The 22,445-nt window shown below is 43.4% G+C and overlaps 1 protein-coding gene across 9 annotated transcripts in view; it reads right to left on the bottom strand.

Annotated features, from left to right (window-relative positions):
* Positions 1-9,032: 9,032 nt before the first annotated feature.
* The window catches only part of robo2 (roundabout, axon guidance receptor, homolog 2 (Drosophila)), a 250,140-nt gene continuing 236,727 nt past the window's right edge, over positions 9,033-22,445 (bottom strand). For 8 of the 9 annotated variants that reach the window (XM_076734797.1, XM_076734804.1, XM_076734799.1 and 5 more), the window contains 7 exons: positions 20,877-21,036; positions 18,537-18,800; positions 17,346-17,560; positions 12,427-12,585; positions 11,951-12,217; positions 10,285-10,479; positions 9,033-9,311 (listed from right to left, as the gene is read on the bottom strand). In XM_076734797.1, the coding sequence (XP_076590912.1) occupies positions 9,310-9,311; positions 10,285-10,479; positions 11,951-12,217; positions 12,427-12,585; positions 17,346-17,560; positions 18,537-18,800; positions 20,877-21,036 (1,262 nt within the window). In that variant the 3' untranslated portion in view covers positions 9,033-9,309. The remainder of the gene's footprint in view (positions 9,312-10,284; positions 10,480-11,950; positions 12,218-12,426; positions 12,586-17,345; positions 17,561-18,536; positions 18,801-20,876; positions 21,037-22,445) is intronic. The other variant, XM_076734806.1, reaches the window with a different exon arrangement.

Genomic DNA, 22,445 nt, shown 5'->3' with positions numbered 1-22,445 from the left:
ATCAAGGGGGGTTGAGGGTGTGGTGGGGGTGGGGGGGGTTCCATTATGCGGGTCACTCAGGATCATGCTAAACAATTAAGCTTTGATTAAGAGATTGTTCATCAAGCCATCCGCGCTAGCAGCAATGCTAAAAGCACACAGGATGCCTCGCACCTAAAAGTCTGCACTCACAAACAGTGTAAAACATCTAGCGGCAGAGCGGTGCGCTAACACACACATTCACACAAACTATTCAGTCAACAGAGTAAAATCATGCACGCAGTGGGTGATTTTCAACAGCTCTTACCTTGCCTGGATGCCATTACAATACATGACAATTACTGCTTATTTCTGACAGCCAGAGTTTTCTTTTCTCTTGAATAAAATCTCTCCGCTTTCATGAACATCTCTGCTCCCAGCTTGTATGAATAGACCCCTCTGAAAAGACTGCAAGGTGAAATGTAACGCCCACGCCCACTCCACATCCATCCACCCATCCAGACACACAGAACAACGTACAGATCTCATGCAAAATGACTTCAACTCACATAACTAAAGGACAATAACAAATGACAAAACTTACAAGAGAATTACAAGCAGTCCCACAGAGTTCTCATGAGGTTGAGCCGTGACAATGATGCCAATTAGCAGCACAAAGGGGTCTGGTAATCAGCACTCTAACATGCAACTCATAAAAGCAACATGAAACAAGTAACACGGCTCCGACGAAGCCAAATCATCTCTGAGTGAGCTGCAAAGTTATCTGATCGCTTAACATGTCAAAAGCAACAGTCTTAAAGATCATGATCATACAAACAGATTCATAGTTGATATTAAGCAGCAGGATACGATACGATTCGCACCCCTCAGTCCTCAGTCTGTGTCTGCACAGGATGCGTTCAGGCACAGTACTGAGCCGTAGGTCACCTGCGTTTCAGCAGCGCTCAGAGCTGAAAACACAATCACAGCAGGGAAAAAGGAAGAAAATGAAGTTTTGAAGCTTAAAAAAATGTGTATTATATTATGTGCTAGTGTGAGTAAAATGCAAGCAGATTCGTGTCTGTACAGAAGGCCGAATGATTAAATTAGAAGTGTATTTGTTCCAGCAGGCGCTCACGAGACGGACGACTGAAAAACGTGGCTGAAACGCCTCCTGTGTGGAGCATAACGCATCTTCAGATTTGCTCTGTGAACTGAATTTTTTTTCCCCAAGATTTCCATGTTTGTGAGGATGTTCTGAACAACAAATTTGTTTTTCCTCTTGCTTTAACATGAAATCACTCCACAAGTTACTTATTAGTAAAGAGCATAATAAATGACCAGCAGCTGATGTATTTAACTACAGTGAGTTTTAGTTTGCAGTTATTTAAGTTTTTACTGTGTTGCGCAGGACGTAGAAGGCACAGCGTCTGTGCACAAGCTGAATATTTTAGGTAAGAAAAGATAACAACTCAAACGATTAATCGAGTGACAGAAAATTCATCAATAACTGTTTGTACTGATTGTAAGCAGAAAAAACAAACATTCAGGTTCCAGCTTCTCCAATGTGAGGATGAATATAAATCAACAAATTAATATCTTCAGGTTTGCTGGAGCAAATAATACATCTGAAGGTGTCATTTTGGGCTCTAGGAAATAAGCATCTGTCACTACTTCAGATGCTTAGAACAATCAATCAATTAATGGAGGAAAATCTGATTCTATTCTCAACATTAACCAGTTAGATGGTCAATATCACTCCAGGCTCGCAGTCTTATCAATGAAGAACTGCACGCAACCAGCCCAACTAGTCTGTTCTGTGACACAAAGCTCAATATATGCAAAGTGTTGGTCAATAATGCCGCGTTTCCCCACAAACAGGTGGAAAATGATGCAGCTTCTGAAGTCATTTATCAAATGTGGAGCTATGAAGGAAATATATAGAGAGATAAAGGCAGACACGGAGCGCGAGAGAGGGATGAAATGCTAATTTCTGCTGCTTGTCCCCAGCAGCTGGTCTAGATGTTTGACATGTGTGATGAATGGTGTTGCATTGGTACTGCTGCCCTCTCACCTCCACTCATTGTCACCAGTCCAGAAACAAAGGCGAGGAGAAGCGGGGGGGGGGGGGGGGGGGGGGGAATCCTGCAGCACGAGGAGTAGATGCTTCCTTTCATCACACACACACACACACACACACACACACACACACACACACAGAGCAGCTCCTTTCTCCCACTGCTGCAAACATCAAAGCGCACGCACACACTCACTCTGGATAACTTGTATCTTACTGCAGGATGTATTTGCTGAGTAAAGCTTATTTCCTTCTGCCTGGCTAACCAGCTTTTCACTCTCTCCGCAGACCACCTCCACCAGCGCCTGATGCAACAATCACACAGCCGTATGAAAGCGCAGGCTTCTGGGAGTATGCAGACAAACAGGTACATCACCGCAAACTGCATATTTGCTGCGCATTCTGGCGGAGGTGAGAAATGAGGAAGAGGTGGATGAGTGCACACTGGTAAACAGTTGGAAATAAAAGATGGGAGTGGAGAGGGAAAGTTGCTTTGTTGGCAAAGGAGCGGAGCAGTCATTACTCGTCCCGGCCCCCAGGCGCAGGCAGAGGAAGAGGTGTGAAATGGGAGCAGCTCCTTCCTAGTCTGCGGTGATGGGTTTGTTTAAAGGGTCACTTTAGATCGCTGAACCTTTTCTATGAATGTGAATGCAAAAACCTCCCAACCATTCCAGAGACGTATCATGAAAATGAGATATTCATGTAACATTACTGTTTGACCCGTGTGGGGGTTGTTTTACGCATTAATGAACCCCCAATTCAGAAAGAGAAGGGTTCCACCTCCAACGTCGCTCTCAGTTCTGCAGTATCTGGTTTCTTTCACATCATGTAAGAAATCTTTCATGATCGGGGTTAAAGGGATTAAGAGAAAGAGCTCTAAACAGCTTCATCTTTGCCAGAAAACCTGATTTTTTTGGCCATGTGAATGACTTCTAATGGCCTCAAACAGGGCTTTAACGTGCACAACAGGCACTTCAAACAGAAAAGTACCATCACCGTGACTGCAGTGCAAAGGCAGGTAAGAAAAGATCACTCCTGTCAGCAGCGCAACCTTGTACCCGAATTTAATTAAATCTGGCTAAAATTAAACCTGACACTAAAGTAAACAAGTGTAAATAAGCTGGTTTGCACAGATGAACAGGGGGCTATTTTTAAGATTCAGACATGAGCGCAGTGAGGAAACCCCGCGTGCTCTCTGACTGCAGAGCGCTGCAGCGTCACATCAAATGCTCTGATACATTAGCTAACAAATAAACAAGTGCAGAAATAAACTCTTTTATGTCACCCCCCCAGTGCCAGCCATGGTTCAAAAATAAGGACGGGAGCTCGGGAGAAATTTGCAAAAACATGTTTTTCAGATGGAGGGAGGAGAGCCAAGAAGAGTGCAGCTGAGGAGGGACAGTGAGTCTGAGATGAGAGCCAGAAACTGAAAATCTGGAGAGGAACTGAAACTGTGCTCAACCGGTCAGCTGTACGACATGTCATTATTCACCAATGCCAGCAGATTCTCTCATGTAATAGGTTTAAAACGAAGAGGTAACCTTTAAAATCACTCATCACGGAGAGAAATGACACAAAATTAATGGTCCGACAAAAGAAATCACACATCAAGCTTCACAGCACAAAAGCATCCATGTTTACACAACACAGAGGGAAACATCTCATTTCCATGAGATACGGAATTAAGACCAAACCAAAGGATCCCACCCTCTATGGTCCACATGTATGTATGGACTGACCCCACCACCGACATTTCTCCACCCTTCATATTCCACTCTGGGATCCACTGCAGCTCCTCTCACAGCAGCAGCAGATGAAATTTAATGAGTTGCCTCCATCAACAGAAAGCTCACCTACAGACCAAACACGGCTTCACCAACATTCAAAGACCTGCTGGAAACACGTCCACACAGCTGGCATGGGCCCATGTTCGGCATCAGGAAGCAACACAACTGCAAGAGAGGCTTTAATGTCCCTAAACGTCCAACATTTTTCTTTGAGACACATGAATCTCAGCTTGTAACATGCGCTGACCTGAAATAAACAGAAATGAGACGCCGCCCCTGCAGATGAAGGAGCAGCACAGAGGCCTTCATCCTCAGTGCTCATCAGCTTTAAGAGGGTTCTTCACTGCGTCTGCTTCAAAGAGTCGTGATATCAGATCGCTTCCACGCATCTCCGCAAAACAAACGCAAAGCTCCGCAAACTTTGTCAATACAGGAAACAACATGGAGCAGGGGGACATGAAAACACACCGCAGGCCTGTGAGGCACTTATGGATTTACAAACATTCACGTAAAGCAGCGCAGAAACCACCAGGCCTCATCCAAGCCTCTCCTGAAGTCACAAACCACGGCGTCTTACCTTCCTCCAGGTGTTTCCTCCTCAACAAACTCCGGCCACAATCCACGACACCTGTGCCTCAAACATGTTTCCTCTTCTGCCTCCTTTAAGCTTATTTTCGCTTGTTATTCACAGAAAACCAACGTTTCACTTTTACACAGTTCTTGTCGACCATTTGCGTCAAAGTGCGGAAACATGGCAGGAAATGATCGAGCTCAGGTGCTCTTGATTGGCAGGTGGGACTGTGCCCTGATGGAATAGTCCACTGATGTGTTTGTGGGTGAAGATGAGGAAGATGATAAAATAATCACCTTCAGGGCATTTTCTGAATGATTCACATGATTCACGTGACCTTATATATAAACAAGATGATTGTGACAGTAATAATATACATTGTTTTCAGCTGTTAGGGGTCTTTTAGTTAGATGCCCTTACAGATGCCCACCTGGCCTGATGGTAAAGTCTGCACCTGGGGGGGGAATCATATTACAGATAACACATATTGAGCCAAATAATATGTTTTTCATTTAACTTTAACTAAAAAATATATATACACTACATATATAAAAATGATGATGATGTTATTCTTGCTGCAGTCTGAACCAAACAAGCATGTTCCCTTACATCTGGAGAATATGATTCACAGCACCACAAAGCTTTATTACAATGGTATGTTTATGAAAAAACTGCAGCTCCTGTGATTTGGATACTGGACTTGGCCATATTGTAATATCAACAATATTTCACTTAAGTGTGCAGCCCTGCCTCCTGACGGACACAAGATTGTGTCAAATTCACAGGGAGAAGTTAAACAACAGTGAACCCTGACTTCCTCTCCCACCAGGAGATTGGACCAAAAAAGCAAATCCATTGTTGAATTCTTCAGTCGTACCAAACATCTGCTCACAAACCAGTTAGAAGAGGCTGCAGAGCAGATCTCTGGCGAGCGGGCAAGTCGCCATGAGGCCCATTAGCATGTGGAACACAGACTGCCCACTGGAGCTGGCCTCCATCGTGGACAAGAAGTGGAAGCACTCTTTGTGTAATGAACTGGCATGTAGTTCTCCCACTTTTATGGCACGGCTCCAGCTGCAGAGGGTCCATCACCAGGTCCAGGTCTACAGGCACAGAGCTGGCCTCCTGTAAGGCAGCTCTTCTCATACAGCACTCGGCCTTTCCTGAAGAAACCGGACCATTTCATGGGCTGTGCAGCAGAGAGGAACCATCAGCTCAGACAAACACACTCAGTCCAATAACACAGCAGCAGCAGGCACGTGTCACTGCTTGCTTGGAGATCACATCACCCTTAAGTTTGGTACATATGGAGCACGGAAAGACTGAGAGGAACATGGAAACGTTTGAAGGAGAGATGAAGACGATGGCGAACAAGCTGTTTCTTGTTCATTTATATTTGCACGTGACGCTGATGCAGAAGCTGCTCCTCGTTTCGTGCATGCAGCTCTGCAGCATTTCTGTGTAAGGGAGCTTGAAAGCAAGCGGCTTGTCTCAGTGATTTAGGAGATTTGGATTTGTGTTTGAAGCTGCTCCTCGAGAAGGATCAAGGTAGGGATTGGTCTGACATAAAAGCACAGCTGAGTCAGGAGCTCTTTCGCAAACACACACACACACACACACACCACAAAGTAAGTGCATACATGTTGTTGCTGAGTCAAACACTAATGAGATATCAGAGGGGGCATGTTGTAGCTGCAGTATGAGGAAGAACCCTACAGAAACTGAAATATTTATATACATATACAATGACTATGCATCCCCTCCGTTATTATTTTGAACACCCAGTTTGGACCCGTCTGTCTCTATCAAGGACAAACTTTAGGCGTTTTCATTTTTCAAAAATATTTTATTTGATATTGATCCAGGTACAAGGAAATAAAAGAACATGGATTTATCTTACAGGACATGGGAATGAGACTGTAAAAGTTTATTTTCTTGATCCACTCTCTTCTTGGACAAGGACATGCAAGTGAATACAGAAGGTGGTTTACAGAAACAAAAAGAAAGGAAAGCAGAATGTATTGTACTGTAGAAATGCCATTGGATCGGGGCGTCACCTCGCCCCTTACTGTACAGAAAGACTTCACCCTACAACTTTCTCTTTTTGTCATTTTTAATCCTCTTTTATAGCAAAAAGGCAACACACAGATAGGCTACAAAGAATCAACAATATTGAGAAAATGAACAAAAGAGAGGGAAAGCCAAAGTACTTTCATCCTTCCAAAAAGATGTTTTCTCTATTGACTTGACAGGCAAATTGTGAGCGTTTTTTGCTCCTTGTGTTCAAAAAGGTTTTAAGTTTCTTTAGTTTCGACATGAGAGGAGCAGTGCAGTGAACATGCAGGACGAAGAGTGACTCAGACGACTACTGACCCGGCGTTTCACCGCGCTGTGAGCACAGTGGGCCTATCATCTCCTTATGGCCTCGCTGCTCGCCTCTGACAGCAAACTTTACAAGGAACAAAAAAAAAACAAAAACAAAAAAAAACACGTTTTATATTCCACGAATCTTTATGCATATTTCACAATATACTTTTATTATCATTTTAATAAATACAAAACGACACTGATTTGAAAGAAAACAATGAGTATTAAAGAGACACTAAAACGCATTAGACATTAGAAATATCAATCTTAATTTGGTATGTTCTTTTACTGACATCTTGTCTTAAGGTGGATGAACCAGCACATTATACTCAGAATCAAAATCCACAGCAGAAAAGAAAAGAGGGGACGACAGAATCGGACATGAGAGGGATATTTCTGTCAATGAACATGGAATGGCATAATCGAGTGGAGATGCGTATGGATATATACACATATATACACATACATAAACACCACCAGAATGTAAAATAACCTGAGATACTCTTTGCACCTCATTTCCAGAACACTGGCCACTGGGTGGATGATATAAAATGACGATGGCATGACGACAACAGTACAACAGCATCTGACGGCCTTTAGTTTCCACCCCCCTTTTATCAACATTAGCAGTACAAAAAAGGACAAAACAAACAGTCATTGAACCACAAAAATCCTGAACATTAATATTGAAAACATTGTTGTAAGCAGCGTTTTGGAGTCCATAAAAGGCATACAAAGGAACAAGCTTTTCATTAAAAAAGGACAACCAATAAAAATTGTCTGAAAAGACCAAAATCGAGATTCAGAGGCTGAGAAGTCGAAAGCGGCGGATGATAAGTGTGTGTTTGTGGCGGTCAGGCGGATAGAAAGTGTTCTGCTCCACACTGTGGCTGTAGACATGGAGGCAGTGGGACCTGCTTGTTAACGTACAAGGCTTTTCTCCGTTATCACTCCCAAACAGTGACTCAAAGCTACATTGTAAATCGTACACACACTGTTTCTTCTCAAAGTTATCGACACGAGACTGTGCTGATCAGAGCGTATTGGAAAGTGAGGCACCGACCTTTAGAGCAACAACTGCTTTAACAGATGACCTAATTTTAGCAGCACTTAGCTGGACCGAACAGCTCAGTGTGTCCTGGGCTGATATCGTACCGCAGATGATGAAACAAACATAAAACAGTAAGTGCTCTAAAAAGCAAACAATATTAAAATGGATGGAATTCAAGACATAAAATCTAAAACATAAAATATGTAAACGACTTATGTTGCTCCACGGATATTTAAGGTAGGCTCGGGAGTATCACTGCTGCTAATCACAAGAAATACTCCTTTGTCTGTGATGTCTGCTTACCTATTAAGGCAATAGAAGAATCATAAATCTGCCTCTGTAAGTGCTTCGAGTGAACTACAGCATGCAGACAGATTTCACCGACCCCCCCCCCCCTCCCTTTTTGACTGTTTTATGGGTAGTGTGCTATTATACTGAATGAGGAGCGTAAACTCAGTGTAGTAAAATTATTTAGGCAGTAAATCATAAAAACAAAACTTGAAATGCTCGGAGACCCTCGTATAAAAATAATAAAAAAATCTGCTTGTGAAAACGAGAAAAACATCGAGCACTAAGTGTTTCTGATATCAAGCTATTGTTTTAGGACAGTTCTTCAGAATTAAATAATCACCTACAGTAATACAGCATCCACTGTGTACAATTCCTCCAGCCTCACGTCTGCCCTTCAGACCCTCGGGAACCTTGTGTGTCTGCCACCCAATTAGTCTCCCCTTTGGAAACAGGTGCCGTATTTGTTGCTGTCTGTGAGCAAAGCCTTACTCTTTAATATCTCTCTGTACATTAGTATATAATTTTCTTCTCTTTACTTTACAGTACAGAAACTCCTCTTCACATATTCTTCCGGTTCTTCATGTCAGCAGGAGCTATGTTTTTTGTGCTTATCACCAAAAATTGCAGTGCAAAAACAATAATTAATAATAATGATAATAATTAATGGTAACTATTAACAAACAATGGATTATAAAACAATTATCTTATGGCACAACAGCCACTCAATTCACATATAATACAAATAACCAGATAAAACCAACTGTTCCTGTATATGGAAATAAAAAGCTCAAACTGAATTAGGCTTGCATAGCAATGCAACAACAAGTTAAAGAATATATTTACAGCAAACAAAATCCCCCCCCCCCCCCCCCCCCCAAGGACAGTTACCAGAAAGTTTGTTCTCATATAGATGTTTTCTTTTTTTTTTTTAACTTGCCTTTTTCTAACAAAAAGAAAATTACAGTAAGGTAGGAGGTGGAAAATATTTTCTTGAGGACGAAAACATAGTGAGATGTACAGTATGTCTGTGTCTATACATCACATTTACAGTTCTGTGACACTGCTTCTCTCTGCTGTGCCCTCTGCTGCGCTCCCTCCCTCTGAGGACACACAGACGAGGACGACAAAGTTCATTGCCCCGGCTGGGAGGGCGTCATTCTTTTGAGGACAGACCAGGTTTATTCCAATTCACATCCCGGGCAGATCACTCTGTGGGAAGCGAGGGGAACAAAAGGAAAAAAAAATGTCACAATTGAGGATGTTTATTTGAAGAGATACTCTCATTCGCTTTCTTTCCAGGAATCAGATGAGACGAATGACGCCGCACTGCAAAAAGCTAAATCTAAGTAAGGTGAAATGTCTAAAATCAAGGCAATAAAAGCTTGTTTTTGTTTGACAAGATGCATCGTCTCATCACGCAGATTTTATGTTTGAACATTTCACGTGTTTCGAGCCTTTTCGTCCTTAATTATCTAAGATATTATGACTTGTTTGACATTTTATTGCTGGTTCTCAGTAACTTAATGCTTGAAACCAGAAATTTCCAGCTGTTTGATCGACACTGAAAAGTACAAAACTGCTTTGTCGAAGTCAGAAGTTCTTTGCATCCAGACAACTGTATGTGTTTTTAGTGCAGCAGCACTACTTTGAGACAACTGTGGGCTCTTTTAAAAAGAAAATCATCACCACCCCTCATTTTACAGCTTTTTATTCTTGCTTTTGAGAGCTGAGTTTCTGCAGCGCACTCTCATGTCAGAGCTGGAGCCAGGAGATCATTTGCTTAACATAAACCAGAATCAGAGTCAACTTCGCTGGCCAAGTACGCTGACACATACGAGTAATTTAACTCCAGCTTACGTTAGATCTCAGTGTAGTGGAAGACCGGGGCAGGGGACAGAGTTACCAGACAGACATAAAGCTCTTAAAGCTCTTAAAGTTTTAGGGACTATTTCTCAGTGAACATCAGCCAGGTGTAGTGACCTCGTACAGACTGAAGTTGTGAGTCAACCAAAGCTACACAGAATGACTGAGCGGATGGATAAACTGTTGTTTGGCAAGAAGTGGTTATGGTCATATTATGGTCACAGTTGTTGGACAACAAAACTGGACTTTTTTGGCTATAATGCAGCGTCCTATATCGTAAAACCCTGCTGTAAAACATCCAACACACTGAAATACTCACATAACTCCCCCGTGTACTGTCCCTGTCCGTTGGTCCCCAGGAATTCAGCGTGCTCTGAGGCGGTCCACTGTTGTGGCTGTCGTGGACCCTCGGCCTTGCGTGGCCCCGTCGAGCCCTTGGAGGAGGCTGTGCCGGAGGAGCTGTGGCCCCCAGGAGAGGGGAAGGATGGTTTGTTGTATGGCAGGCACCCGTCCTCTGAGAAAGACAGATCGAAAGGCACACTTGAAGTTCAAACACCAGACACAATGTGTGACTTTTATTGTTGCAGCGAAACACATCTAACATCTGATGCACGGAGACAAAGAGCACTTTGCAAACCCGACACCCACCCACTCCTCCTGACATCTGCAGAATGGCGGTGCCAACAGGCTATGCCAGGGCGTGCCACAGAGAGGACTCTCAGCCTCACACATGGCCTTGCAGCTACCAGCCTTTTGAGGGGGTAAATACAATAACAGAGGGACCACTGGCTGCTGTGGAACCCCCTGCTGCAGGGCAACATAACATTGACCCTCAGCAGTCTCAGTCATTGCGTGAAATCTCATCAAACCGCTCCCCACTGCTCCGCTAATGACTGTAATAGAGGATGCCCCGACCTCAGTGGATTCTACTGTGAATCAGTCAGCACTCTGACACATATGGGAATTCACCTATGGGTTTTTTTGTAAAGATGCTGATTGTGGCACCTGTCTTTGTCTCACAGTCTCAGATTAACTGTCTGAGTAAGTCCTGGCACAAAGAGCGCAGAGCGCACAGCATGGGGATCTCAAATGGCCACAAACACACATGCGGACACGCACGTACACATGAATGCTGACACACACAGATGGGGCGTAGAGTGGCTGCTGTTTGTGTGAGAAAAGAAAGCTGAAGCGATTAGAGTGCATTTCAGTTGCTCGGGCCTCCTGCCTTACTTGGAGCGGAGCGGGCCCATATTGGCAACAGTTACAGGGGCATTGGGGAGGCTGAGGGAGGCATTCTGGAAACCAGAGCAAGTGGCAGACAGTGCAATCTGTTCATGGGAGCCCAGTCTCAACGCAGCATGAAAGCTAACTTCAACACAATAACTTAGGAAAAAACCCCAATTGCCACAGGATAGGCAATTGATACATGAAATAATGCGATGAATTATCTCTTTATTCAATCAAATACTTCAGTCATGCACAGGAACTTGTTCAGGTTGTAAAGCCTACTTGTTTCATTTCCTTAGTAATGAATAGTTGTAAATAAGCAAAATAAAAAGGATCTTGTCTGGTTGGAAAATGGTGGAGAACTGCTGTGCAGTATATTACACATAACAGCCCTGGATTTTTAGAAGGAAATAGAGTGGGTGGTTGTGTGAAGCATGGAGTGCACTACACTAAAAAGATGTGTGACTGGCTTCCCTGAACTTTTTGTAGCCCTGCTAGCAGCATGACTCTACTGATGGAGATGTCAGTCGACAGTCCGTCCACACATCTGATGCTTCAACGTTTGCTACAGATTATACTGTGCCAACAACCATTGGATCGATTTCCAAGGAAAGAATCCGAATAAGTTTCATGATCGCCTGACTTTTCATCCTCCACCACAAGCAGGTCAAAATGTACTTTAGTTCATGAAAACACAGTCCGTCGAAACCTTCTGAAGCACGTTTGCATGCCTCCAGATTTCATTTCAGCTGTACCTGTCTTGTGTCCCCTGCGCCCATCATCAGCTCGGTCCATGGAGCCCAGCCTGTCTTGAGCTTGGCGATGATGTTCCAGAGAAGTGCGTGTCTGTCTGTCGATGGAGCTCTTCACGTCTTCCGGCCCACACAGGGCTCCTGACATAGGCGGGCGCTCCAGAGATGAAGCCTTCCTATCTGTGGGGGGTACCATGCTGCTTATGCTGCGGGCCCCCTGGATACGACCCTGCCCCTGACAGGGAGGAGGCTCAGGGGGAGGAGGTAGGTCTGTGCCAAAGGGGAAACACAGAGAATGAATCGACTGAGGCCAGAAATTACTGAGAAAATGCAGTTTGTAAAAAACCGAACACTGGACACATGTTCATCCAATATTATTTTTCATATTGATACAACTTCTTGTTTATAAAACAACAACAGATGTTTTAGAGCACTTTCTTCATAAACTATTTAAAATGTGTTTTCAGTCACTGCCTCACCGTCTGCACCAGCATCTCTCCGGTGGGGTGCTGTGCCCTGGCTTCGGGGTTTGCGTGTGGGCCTGGTGGCCCTCTGGTGGCCCAAGCTGTGTGTGCCGACTGTGCTGCCATCTGTTGAGAATGGGCTGCTGGGCCGGGGCCTGTGGGACAAGCCTTTACCTGCAAGAAGGAAACAGGACCACAGGCCAACTGGTAAATAAAGACATGAAGGAGCCAACACGTCAACAGTGGAGCTAAGGCTGTCATCAAGAAGTGCAGAGGTTATCAATCAAGATCCAAAAACCTATCAGAAGCCAACGGTTTTCATTAGAAGAGAAAGCAGTCTGCTAAAAGCCTGTAAAAGGTCATTGTTATAAGTATAACATATCACCCATTTATTACTCATTGAACCCAGGAAAACCAGAGTGCGAAGCCAGATGAGTTATAGAGGAGCTGAGTTAAAATTAAGGACAAGGAGAGTCCAGCCATGTACAACAGTTGCCATGCACAACCCTGGCACAGCGTCCGCAAGCAGCAGAGAGGAAATCTCAAGCCAACGTTAAGGGGAAAACATGAGCCGATGGATGACAGGAGGAGGAATCAGAGCAGAAAGGAACAAATCATCAAGTTCCAGTCCCGCAGTGGATGGCCGGTCTCCACACACCAACCTCTCTTGCTGAGGCTAGTGCCCTCCAGGCGGTAGCCTGCCTTGTCTGCAGCGGCCACCAGGGCCTGGGCAAAGCTGCAGTGGGTAAAGATGGAGCCATCGGACGAACTGCCCAAACTGGACCTATGGCTGGAGAAATTACGGTCATCCTCCGAGGCTGAGCCCCACCCATTCACCATGGAACCTGTGGAACACCGCAGGTTTTCAGCAAACGTGTGACTGAGTGCGTTCGACTGCAAGTGTGACTGACTTTTTGCTTCACACCGCTCAAATTCAGCCATATCACGTTCATACTCTTCCAGCTCGGAGGGCACATTATCTGACATTTTGAACATAGGTGCTGTGATTTCTCATTCAGATGGATGAATGTATTTACAATATTAACATCCCACACTTAAACGATTTCATATTTGCTGCAGGGCATTTTTGTTCTTGCAGGTGAGCGCTTTTGTGCAGTCATTCTGTCCTGGCCTGTCCTCTTTCATCCAGTACAAACACACGCAGAACATACATTGTGCACACACACACACACGTACGCGCACACACGCACACCACAATGTAGACAGTGGAACAGCAGGACTTGCATCAACTGATTTTGCTCTTCTTTTGATAGAGAACAATGAGCACACCTGCGCAGAGCCGAGTTAGCTACAAAACTGCCTCAGGTGACACAGATGAAGCATCTCACAAAACATTGTATTGAATCAAACACCTGGTGGTATACACACGCAGATTTCTTTTTTATTCCTGTTGACAAATGCACAGCCACCACTGTCTGAAAGGTGGTATAATTTAAAGAAAACAGAGAATCTGAACATAAAATTAGCATAAACACCTCTTTTCATATATATACTCATATACTATATGTTCCGTTAAAGATGATTAAAATATAGGAGATTAAATCAATACCGTAGACTGAAACATACCTGTGTATTCCACACGACTGAATGTGCAAACATAGATAAGATGTGTACATATCTTAAGACTTTCAGCTTCTATATCTGTGCTGCTGTAAGTGTTTCTTCATGCTTTGATATTTTTTTTTCTTCACATAAAAGCCAGGCCAGCACTTTAAATATAAAAAGTATCAGCGCGCCAATAAAAATATGCCACTTTGGCAAGCAAAAACACAGAGAACAGTCGGCTAATGTGACAGCTTTCAGTGGGACTGGTTTGGCAGACTTTGCTCAAGTGGCACAAACCCAAGTGCTCTGCTCACACACTCCATCCCTCCCTCACACAGAACACAAGAGTGATGTGATTGAACAGACTGGTGGAACAGAGAGCCGGGGAGGTGTGAGGGTAAAGGTTGTACGGGGTGCGATGGGGACAAAAAGTTAGCAGCAGGACTTATTAAAAGGTCAGTGTGATACAAAAGGTAGCATAATCCTGGCCAGGAAGGTTGGCAGAGTTCAGACCACTCACACTTATTTCAGCTGCAGTAGTAAGCGTTTGGTCTCTCGGCTGGTATTTCCTTTCGCAATACAATACACATTTAAAATTATGCACAAGACTTGGTCATGTGATTGTGGTTTATTTATCCAGATACGCTGGGAAAACCCCTTCAAAGAGATTTCCAGCTTCCCCATCTGCGAGTCTCTTCATCTTTAACCATACGTCTCAAAGAGGTGGTTACTCAGTCACCGGGTGTGACTTCAGGGAATTGCACCTACGACAGCTAAAGTTGCAACAGCTTTTCGCTCCTATTGCAGTAAAATTCTCTCAGATTAATGGAAACTTCTATAAAATATAAGCTTGCATTAGGTAGAGAACCCCTTACACAACCCATTTTTACAGCGCTAACTGAAATCCAAGGCAGTAACTACTTCGAGCCCTCCATCTTGCCGAGCTATTTTCTTTGAAATTCTTTTCTAAGAGTTTTTCTCTAAGAAAGAAAGACAGCAATTCCGCTGGGTCCAATCCTCCCACAAAGAATAGAGCAGATATTGAAGTATAGGCAGTGCCAGCCAAAGCACTGAAGCTTCCAACTCCTCCGGCTCAGCGAAGGAACACTGCCTCAGCAAATCACATCACAGAATGACTTTTCAGTTGCACTAACTGCCACTTTCTCTGCTGAACCTCTGGAGCACTTCTATTCTCAGAAATAGCAGTCCAATCAAACTGTGATCATTGTAATATAATTTGATAAAAAATTCAATCTAGTTTCCATTTTGCCCTAGAAACGTGGATTTTTTTTTTCTGCAGCTCCTGACCAAGGTTTGCACTACGGCTCTGTCATTTTATCGTGTCTTGAACCAGAGCAATGGGCCAAGCCATGTACTCTAAAATCCACTGGCTGACACCTCCTGTGCTCCACGCACTGATAGAGCAAGGCCAGTAAACGGGAGATGGTTGGGGGACAGTAAAAGCCAGGCCAGGTCCCTCCTGCCACTAAAACTGATTTATACAGACGGAAGCCCTAATCTGCATGTCGTTAAGCAGGAAAATCATTCCCCCTGACGAGCAGGCGTCTCTACCTGCCGTCAGGAGACGTGACCCCGCTCCTCACAAACCTGGCAAGGCTTTACGAGCGAGTAATCGGCCAGAACAGCCCAGCTTTCAGCTCATTGTAAGCATAACAGCCTCACTGCTACCACACCTCAGCTTCACACGACCTATAGCGCCTACACGCAAAGCCAGGTAATACCTGTGTGTTCACTTCATCTCTCTGGCTCAACCGTGACATGGCTTTTCAATACCCTGCACAACATAAGGATTTACATTTATCGACCTAAAAAATGTGTTGCATTATCTCAGAGCATAGAATAACACGTTGGAAAGTCTGTGCAGACAATCTGCTCATGAAAAATGGTCCCCAAGGAGAAGGATGGTGTTTTATGTTTTTTTTTCTGGGGCATCAGTGAAAATGTTTGATTTACTGGCCTTTGGTGTAACATTATGAAAACAGACCTATTTCCATATTATTAAAACAATGACAAATCTATCAAGCGAGGCTCGAATCTCACTCCCACCCTCCCCGACTTGCGCAGCCTCAAAATAGTGGTCACAATAAATCTCGGCGGCTTCCCCTATCCTCCCTCTCTCCCTCCCGCTAACCCTGGAGCTGGGACCGTGTCTGTGTTGTCAAACGAGGGGGTGCGAGGCAGACTTGCGAAGAGATAAGAAGAAATAGTGCTGTCTTCAAAGTAATACAGTGGAGGAGAGATGCAGTAGATTAGAGCCCAGTTGCTGCTTTATATTCCTCCAAATACATCAGCAGTAGCATGTGTCAGCATTACCAAAACCACTGTTCCATCATCGTATGGAAAACTACTCTTTAGGGCTGCCACTGACGGGGTAGACCAACAAGCAGCGCTGTCAACCCTCTTATTCTCATGCTTCCACCCTCAGCTGGCTCAGCTCCTCTACCTTCAGATACAGTGTATTTTCTGCTTGCTCTCTGTTTCTTTCCACCCATAAATTTCCCAGTATAGATTTTATTTTTTAGGATTAAGCAGACTTTATTGGAGGGCCTGATAGATACACAGTGTCACGGGGCTACACTACACAGCATCAAAGCTTGTCCCTTTAGTGCGTGATAGCAAAACGCCACACATTTTTTAATGTTTTACCCTCTAGTTTACAGATGGATAGTGCGGTCTGGTCAGTGTGAGAGCAGCAGTCCAGAACGCAGCTCTGCCGCTGCAATGTCATGCCCTTCATACGTCCCCCTGACAGACGGCTGTAAAAGTTTTCAGTGAGTTGTAAAAATGGAAATGGTGCCTCTAGTCTGGAATGGAATATGCCGCACGTGAAATTTATTTCAAATCTCCTCGGGAAGATATGGGTGGTGCTGGCTCCGGCGCTGTGCACGAGTTAAATCACAGTCACTCTCCCCTGCTCGCCATGCCTCTCCCTCCTCTTAATTTCCCTCTCGCTATCCTGTTTAAAATTCATGGATGTTCTTATCTCTTTTCGGAAATGATAATTATAATTCCCCGGAGTCTGCCAAAAGTGCTTAAAAAACTTGATTAAGGGACACTCAGTAAGCATGTTCACATAAAAATGTACGCATAGCAGACTGATTACGAACATGTCATGAACAACAATCCATTAACTGTAAGACAAGCTGTAACGACAATGGGAGCTGAATGTTTTCCCATTCAGAGTCATTAGAACATAGTGCAACTATGGTTATCACTGTATAAAATAACAGAACAATTGTACAGATATATACCAATGTATCGCACAAAAGGAATTACAACACCGTTAACATATGTGCACCAACGAAGAAGAGCCCCAATATCCACAATTCACTTCAAAATGGCCTAACCTGTTAAAGAGCTGTCCAGGTTGTCCATGCTAGACCCTGGTGTGTGCTCAATACCGCGGGGATGCCTGGCTCCGTAGCCTTCATCCTCCTCCTCTTCCTCCTCCTCGTCGTCCTCATCGGGCAGGTCCGTCTCCAGGTCAGAAACCATTGTGCTCGACACGTAGCCCACTGGAGGAGCCGGAGCCTGGGGAGGAAGCGAGCCTACCTGCATGTGCCTGGGAGAGGGAGGAAGAGACGTTCGTACATATTACACATACACATCACTCTACTGGAATTTACATATGTTCTACAGTATTTATGAAGGAATGCGGAGGAATGATGAATATAGAGGGAGTGATGGGAATATTCAGTAGTTTCTATGCCACAGAACGGTGAAAAAATAAGGATGTATGCGGAGCTAATTTTAGAGACCTCTTTCATATGTGAAGTGCTGAATAAATTTGGAAAATTCCACTAATTCTACAGTGCCGCTTGCATGCCAACACAATGACCCACTAATTGCTGCTGTAGATGGTACAAAGGCACGCTCCCCAGGCCTGTCGACACATGGCTGTCACCTCAGTGGCAGCCCACTCTGCTGACAGCCACGTTTGTTTGAGGAGAGCAATGTCTTTTACGCGTTTTGCAGTGGGAATTGGTTGTAATTACTGGCCCTCTGGTGTTGTCAGAGATGCTCTCTAACCAACATAGTCATTACCGGGTAACATGACATCTCCTTCCTGACAAGGCTTTCCTGTCTCCCCCCACTTCACTATTATGAATGAACGGCAGTCTCTCATTCTCTCTGCGTTGCCGACAGAATGAAGCATGGCCTTCATCTGACTTGCATGAGCACAACAACAATGGAATGTGCCGTATGGGTGTGGGGGGAGTAAACAACCGTGGGTAAGAAACTGTGTCTCTCAGAGTGAAGAAAATACAGTAGTCGCCTAAGTGGTAGCATGGGCCCATTAAAATAAAATGATTAATGGGTTTATCTCCACTGCACACACAGTTGACAGGAAGAATACTGCGGGACCAAAATATATCCTGGCTGCGATACACGCACAACGTACAGTAAACATTTTTAAATGACAACAACACATGTTATAAATTATAGCAATACATCTTTACAGACAGATGTAAATGAGATAATTGCATATTCAAAGAATGTCCTTTAACTACAGTAAGTTTTAATACTGCAGCGTTTACCATGTCTGCTTTGCCATGTCCATTTGGTACGCTCTGGTCAGTTCATCCAAATGGGCCTGGAGCATGGGCTGCATCTCGTCCCGGGGGGAAGGGGTGAGGGTGGCTGTGGACTGCTGTCCAAACGACACCGCAGCTGGGGAAGAGGCGACCCCTCGGATGGGCGGGGTGGGAACCCTCTCCTCCTCTTCCTCCAGCTCATCCTCCATGCCCTGGTGGAGATAGGTCTGCACGGGCATGGGCGGACCCCAGCCATCGCTCTCATACCTGACATGAGAAGAGACGTTTACTCACACAAACGTTCTCACAGTCGATAAGTGGAACTGTGTGTGCAATCTTTAGTCTGATCTGGGGTTGCAATATTTTTTATTAATGATTAATCTACAGTTTATTCTCTCAGTGTCCAAGAGTCAACAGTCAAAACTCCAAAACCCAACCCATCTTAAGTATGCTTTCATACACGTATGACAAAATCACATATGACAAAAATTTACTGTCAATCGACTAAATGATTAATCAGCTAATTACTTCAGCTCTACTCTGATCATCTAGATTTCAGCTCATAATAAGAGAAGAAAATGGGACAAAAACATATGGACAGAAGCTGAACTACAATAAGGTGTGTGATACTGCCGATGTCTATAAATATAAAAGGTTACTGCAAAGGGAAGGAGTAGCATACAATGTAATAATATAAACATTTAATGAGAAATTCTTATGTGCAAGGATTAGAGCTTTGTGACCTTGTCCAACTTTTGTTGGAATTTGTTATACGACAGTCCTGAGTAGAATTATGGAGGTAGTCAGGCTTCACTTCCTCATAGCTGTGCTTATACATGCTGAAATAATACTAGTCATAAAGAAAATGTTCATTAAAGAAATTTGTCAGTGCACACTCCATAGGACATAACTGTTTTAATCTGCTGCCATTAAGAGCAGCCTCAGATTTACAGTGCACAGGACTCTTCATTTGCCAGACAGCCTATTAAAGCAGATGACTCTCCCAGATTGGAAATGGGAATGAGAGGACATCGCACCTACTGGACCAAAGAGAGAGACACACACTAACACTGAGAAAAGCTTCTGTCACTTTGAGCCCACAGTGGAGTATGTCTGAGCTTCTGTTGACTTCACTACACTAAATGAAATATAAAAATGTGTCAGCTGATCTTAAAAAGTCGTGTAATTAATGTATATACAGACAAAAAGGAGATTGGTACTGCGTCAAACACATATAAGGACTCTGGCAGCTTTTTACATCTACTTCAGACTCAGAGATGGATAACAATCTGCTGGTGGAAATCTCCCACTCTGTTTGTCTCGCATCTTTCCTTATGAAACAATGCAATTATGACTTTTTCTCCTCTGTGGAATTCAGCAAATAGATTAATCTGAAACCATCTGTGTGTCTACGAGCCAGTAGCAGCAGGAGACTGCTCGAACATTGTTTTACTTCCCCTTCATTTATTTTCAAGTCATGGAGCCATCCCATAGATTGAAGACAGGATCGGCAGATAGTTTGATCTGCAGCCATCTGTATATGAGTCTTTGTGTGAGAGCCTGTGTAAGTGAGTGTGTGTGTGTGTGTATATCTGACTGCCTGTGGAGACTACACACATTGATCCTTCACTCTTCTCCAGATGTACAGTTGTACGGTAATTAGCAGCAGAGAAAACAGAGCTGAAGCCTGTTATTACACACAGAAATGCGCGGTGTTGCTCATAGATTCTGTACGGCTGATGTAGTCAGAGGGGAAAACATAGAATGACAGTAATATGAAAGCTCAAGTGCATCTACAACAGAGGTAGCAATTATATTATTATAAAATCCTTCTTCATCTTCTACATTCAATTGTTTTGTACTGCTATTTTACAGTATTCTGCGTCTGAAAACAGTTTTAAAAAATCTAAAAGGGAGGCTAAATTAAGCCTAAATAAAAGCTGTGTAACCTTTAATGGCCTGGGTGGAAATACGTGAGTCAGAATTGAATTGGACTGTATTGCATGATTTGTTTTTAAACTGGAGGTTGTGTATATAATGGGAGGAGGTCCAGATGAAAATTGAATTGGCTCGAAGTGTCTATGAAAATAAATGAGAAAGGTATTGACAAAAATCTGGAAAGCTTATTTTGCATGCACTTTTGATTTGAGCTTCATGTATTCTTTCAAGTTGCGCCAAGTGCCAGACTTCAATATCTGATCACGAAATAAAAAGTTTAATCCTGTACTCAGCAAAATAATAAAACACTACTGCACAAATATGTTTTCATATACGTACAGAGTGCATCATCTGCTCATATCTGAACAATATATTCATATTTGTTCACATCACTCGTGGACATACCCTCCTCCTTCATGATGCTCATTGGGATAATGGTCCATCTCGGTGCCAGGGAGGGGGTGTACAGGGGGAGGGGGCAGGGGGACATTGGCCCAGTTGGACCCATTGGCTTTACTGGGTTTGGAGCCAGCCTTGGTCTTCTTCTTCTTTCCTCCCTTCCCACCTACAAAAGGAAGGGATGTATTTAAGAGCCACAATCATTGAAAATTAGATTGTAAAACAAAATCAATTAAAAACTAATACACAGTGGGGTAGCATTGCAAATTACGGTAGCTGCTTTTGCCGTGACAATGGAGAAATTTAAAGGGGCTCAATTTAATTCAAAAGTGCTACCTAGATTACAGATCCTTGGACTCGTTTCAACACACCCTTGGAAAATCATACAAAATTTCAAACACAACATTTCAATGGGCTCCTGCCTGTCAGTGCTTTGGCTGAAAAGCTCAAGGTTGCCTGATGAAAAGCATGCTTCCATTGATTAATTGGCTGAAAAGACTCAAATCTCCATAGAAACAGGAGAGAACGGCAGTAAACGAGGCAGAGGCAGACCTTTGTGCTCCACCCATCCCTCAGTGTCCCCTTTAACACTAGGCTTTGGGTTCCACAATGAAATATCTCACTTCACAGCATCATCATAATGAATGGCTTGTGTAGTGTCAGTGTGTCCCTAATGGAATTCACTGAGAGTCTATTACTACTTTCATTTCTTTTATTACACCGGAGAGCCGCTAACCCCATCCATTTCAACTCATATCCCTCCAACACCAGATTCTCCTCTGTCCCATCCATCTTTATAAATCTGCCAGCCAGGTCAATACCGGCTTTTATACGATTTGATCACTGTGAAAGAAAGCTTTTTTTCCTCCAAAACATATTTGACTTCCCAAATGTGTTTTTGAGTTGAGGTATATACAGAATACACACAGTGGAAAACGGTGGAAAATAAACTCTTACTCTGGTTACGTCAACATACAACTGAAAATACAAGCCCAGTTTGTTCTGAAGCTTATCAACAAAAACACAAACTACATATTTAGTAAAAAATGTCACAATTTCCTAAAGTTCAAGATATTTAGTTTACTATCAAAAAGGACAAAGACAAGTAGCATATTCTCACAAGTGATAGGGGGTGTTCTGCATTTGTGTTAGAAAAAATGACCTAAACCTAAAATTGTAGACAATTTTTCTGCTGAGGAAGTGACTAATCATTTTTTCAGGTCTGCCTAACATATACATAAAAAATATCCATTAAAAGCAACTAATAAAAGGTGCTAAATGGTACTACAACTACTTTGGTATATCATATTCTGAACGTCATTGCTTAAATACTTGGGTGAGAAAGGATGCCAATATGACAAAAGATAAGATTAATTCATACAGAAAGCTGAGATAAGTCACAGCTGTTTCATCTATTGTGTGCAAGGTGTCTTTCAAGGGTAAATTGCGATGTTAAGTTTGTACATAGAGGTGGCAAGTCAATAATTTTTGCTCCAACACAAGATTTTAGTCTCTCAATATAGGCAGTATTCTGAAATACTGAAAACAAATCATGCCAAGATTGAGTGGTACCTC

The sequence above is a fragment of the Chaetodon auriga genome, chromosome 7, assembly GCF_051107435.1.
Source record: "Chaetodon auriga isolate fChaAug3 chromosome 7, fChaAug3.hap1, whole genome shotgun sequence".
Classification (NCBI taxonomy): domain Eukaryota; kingdom Metazoa; phylum Chordata; class Actinopteri; order Chaetodontiformes; family Chaetodontidae; genus Chaetodon; species Chaetodon auriga.
Note: the sequence above shows the minus strand (reverse complement) of the source record. Positions and strands in the feature narration are given on the sequence as shown.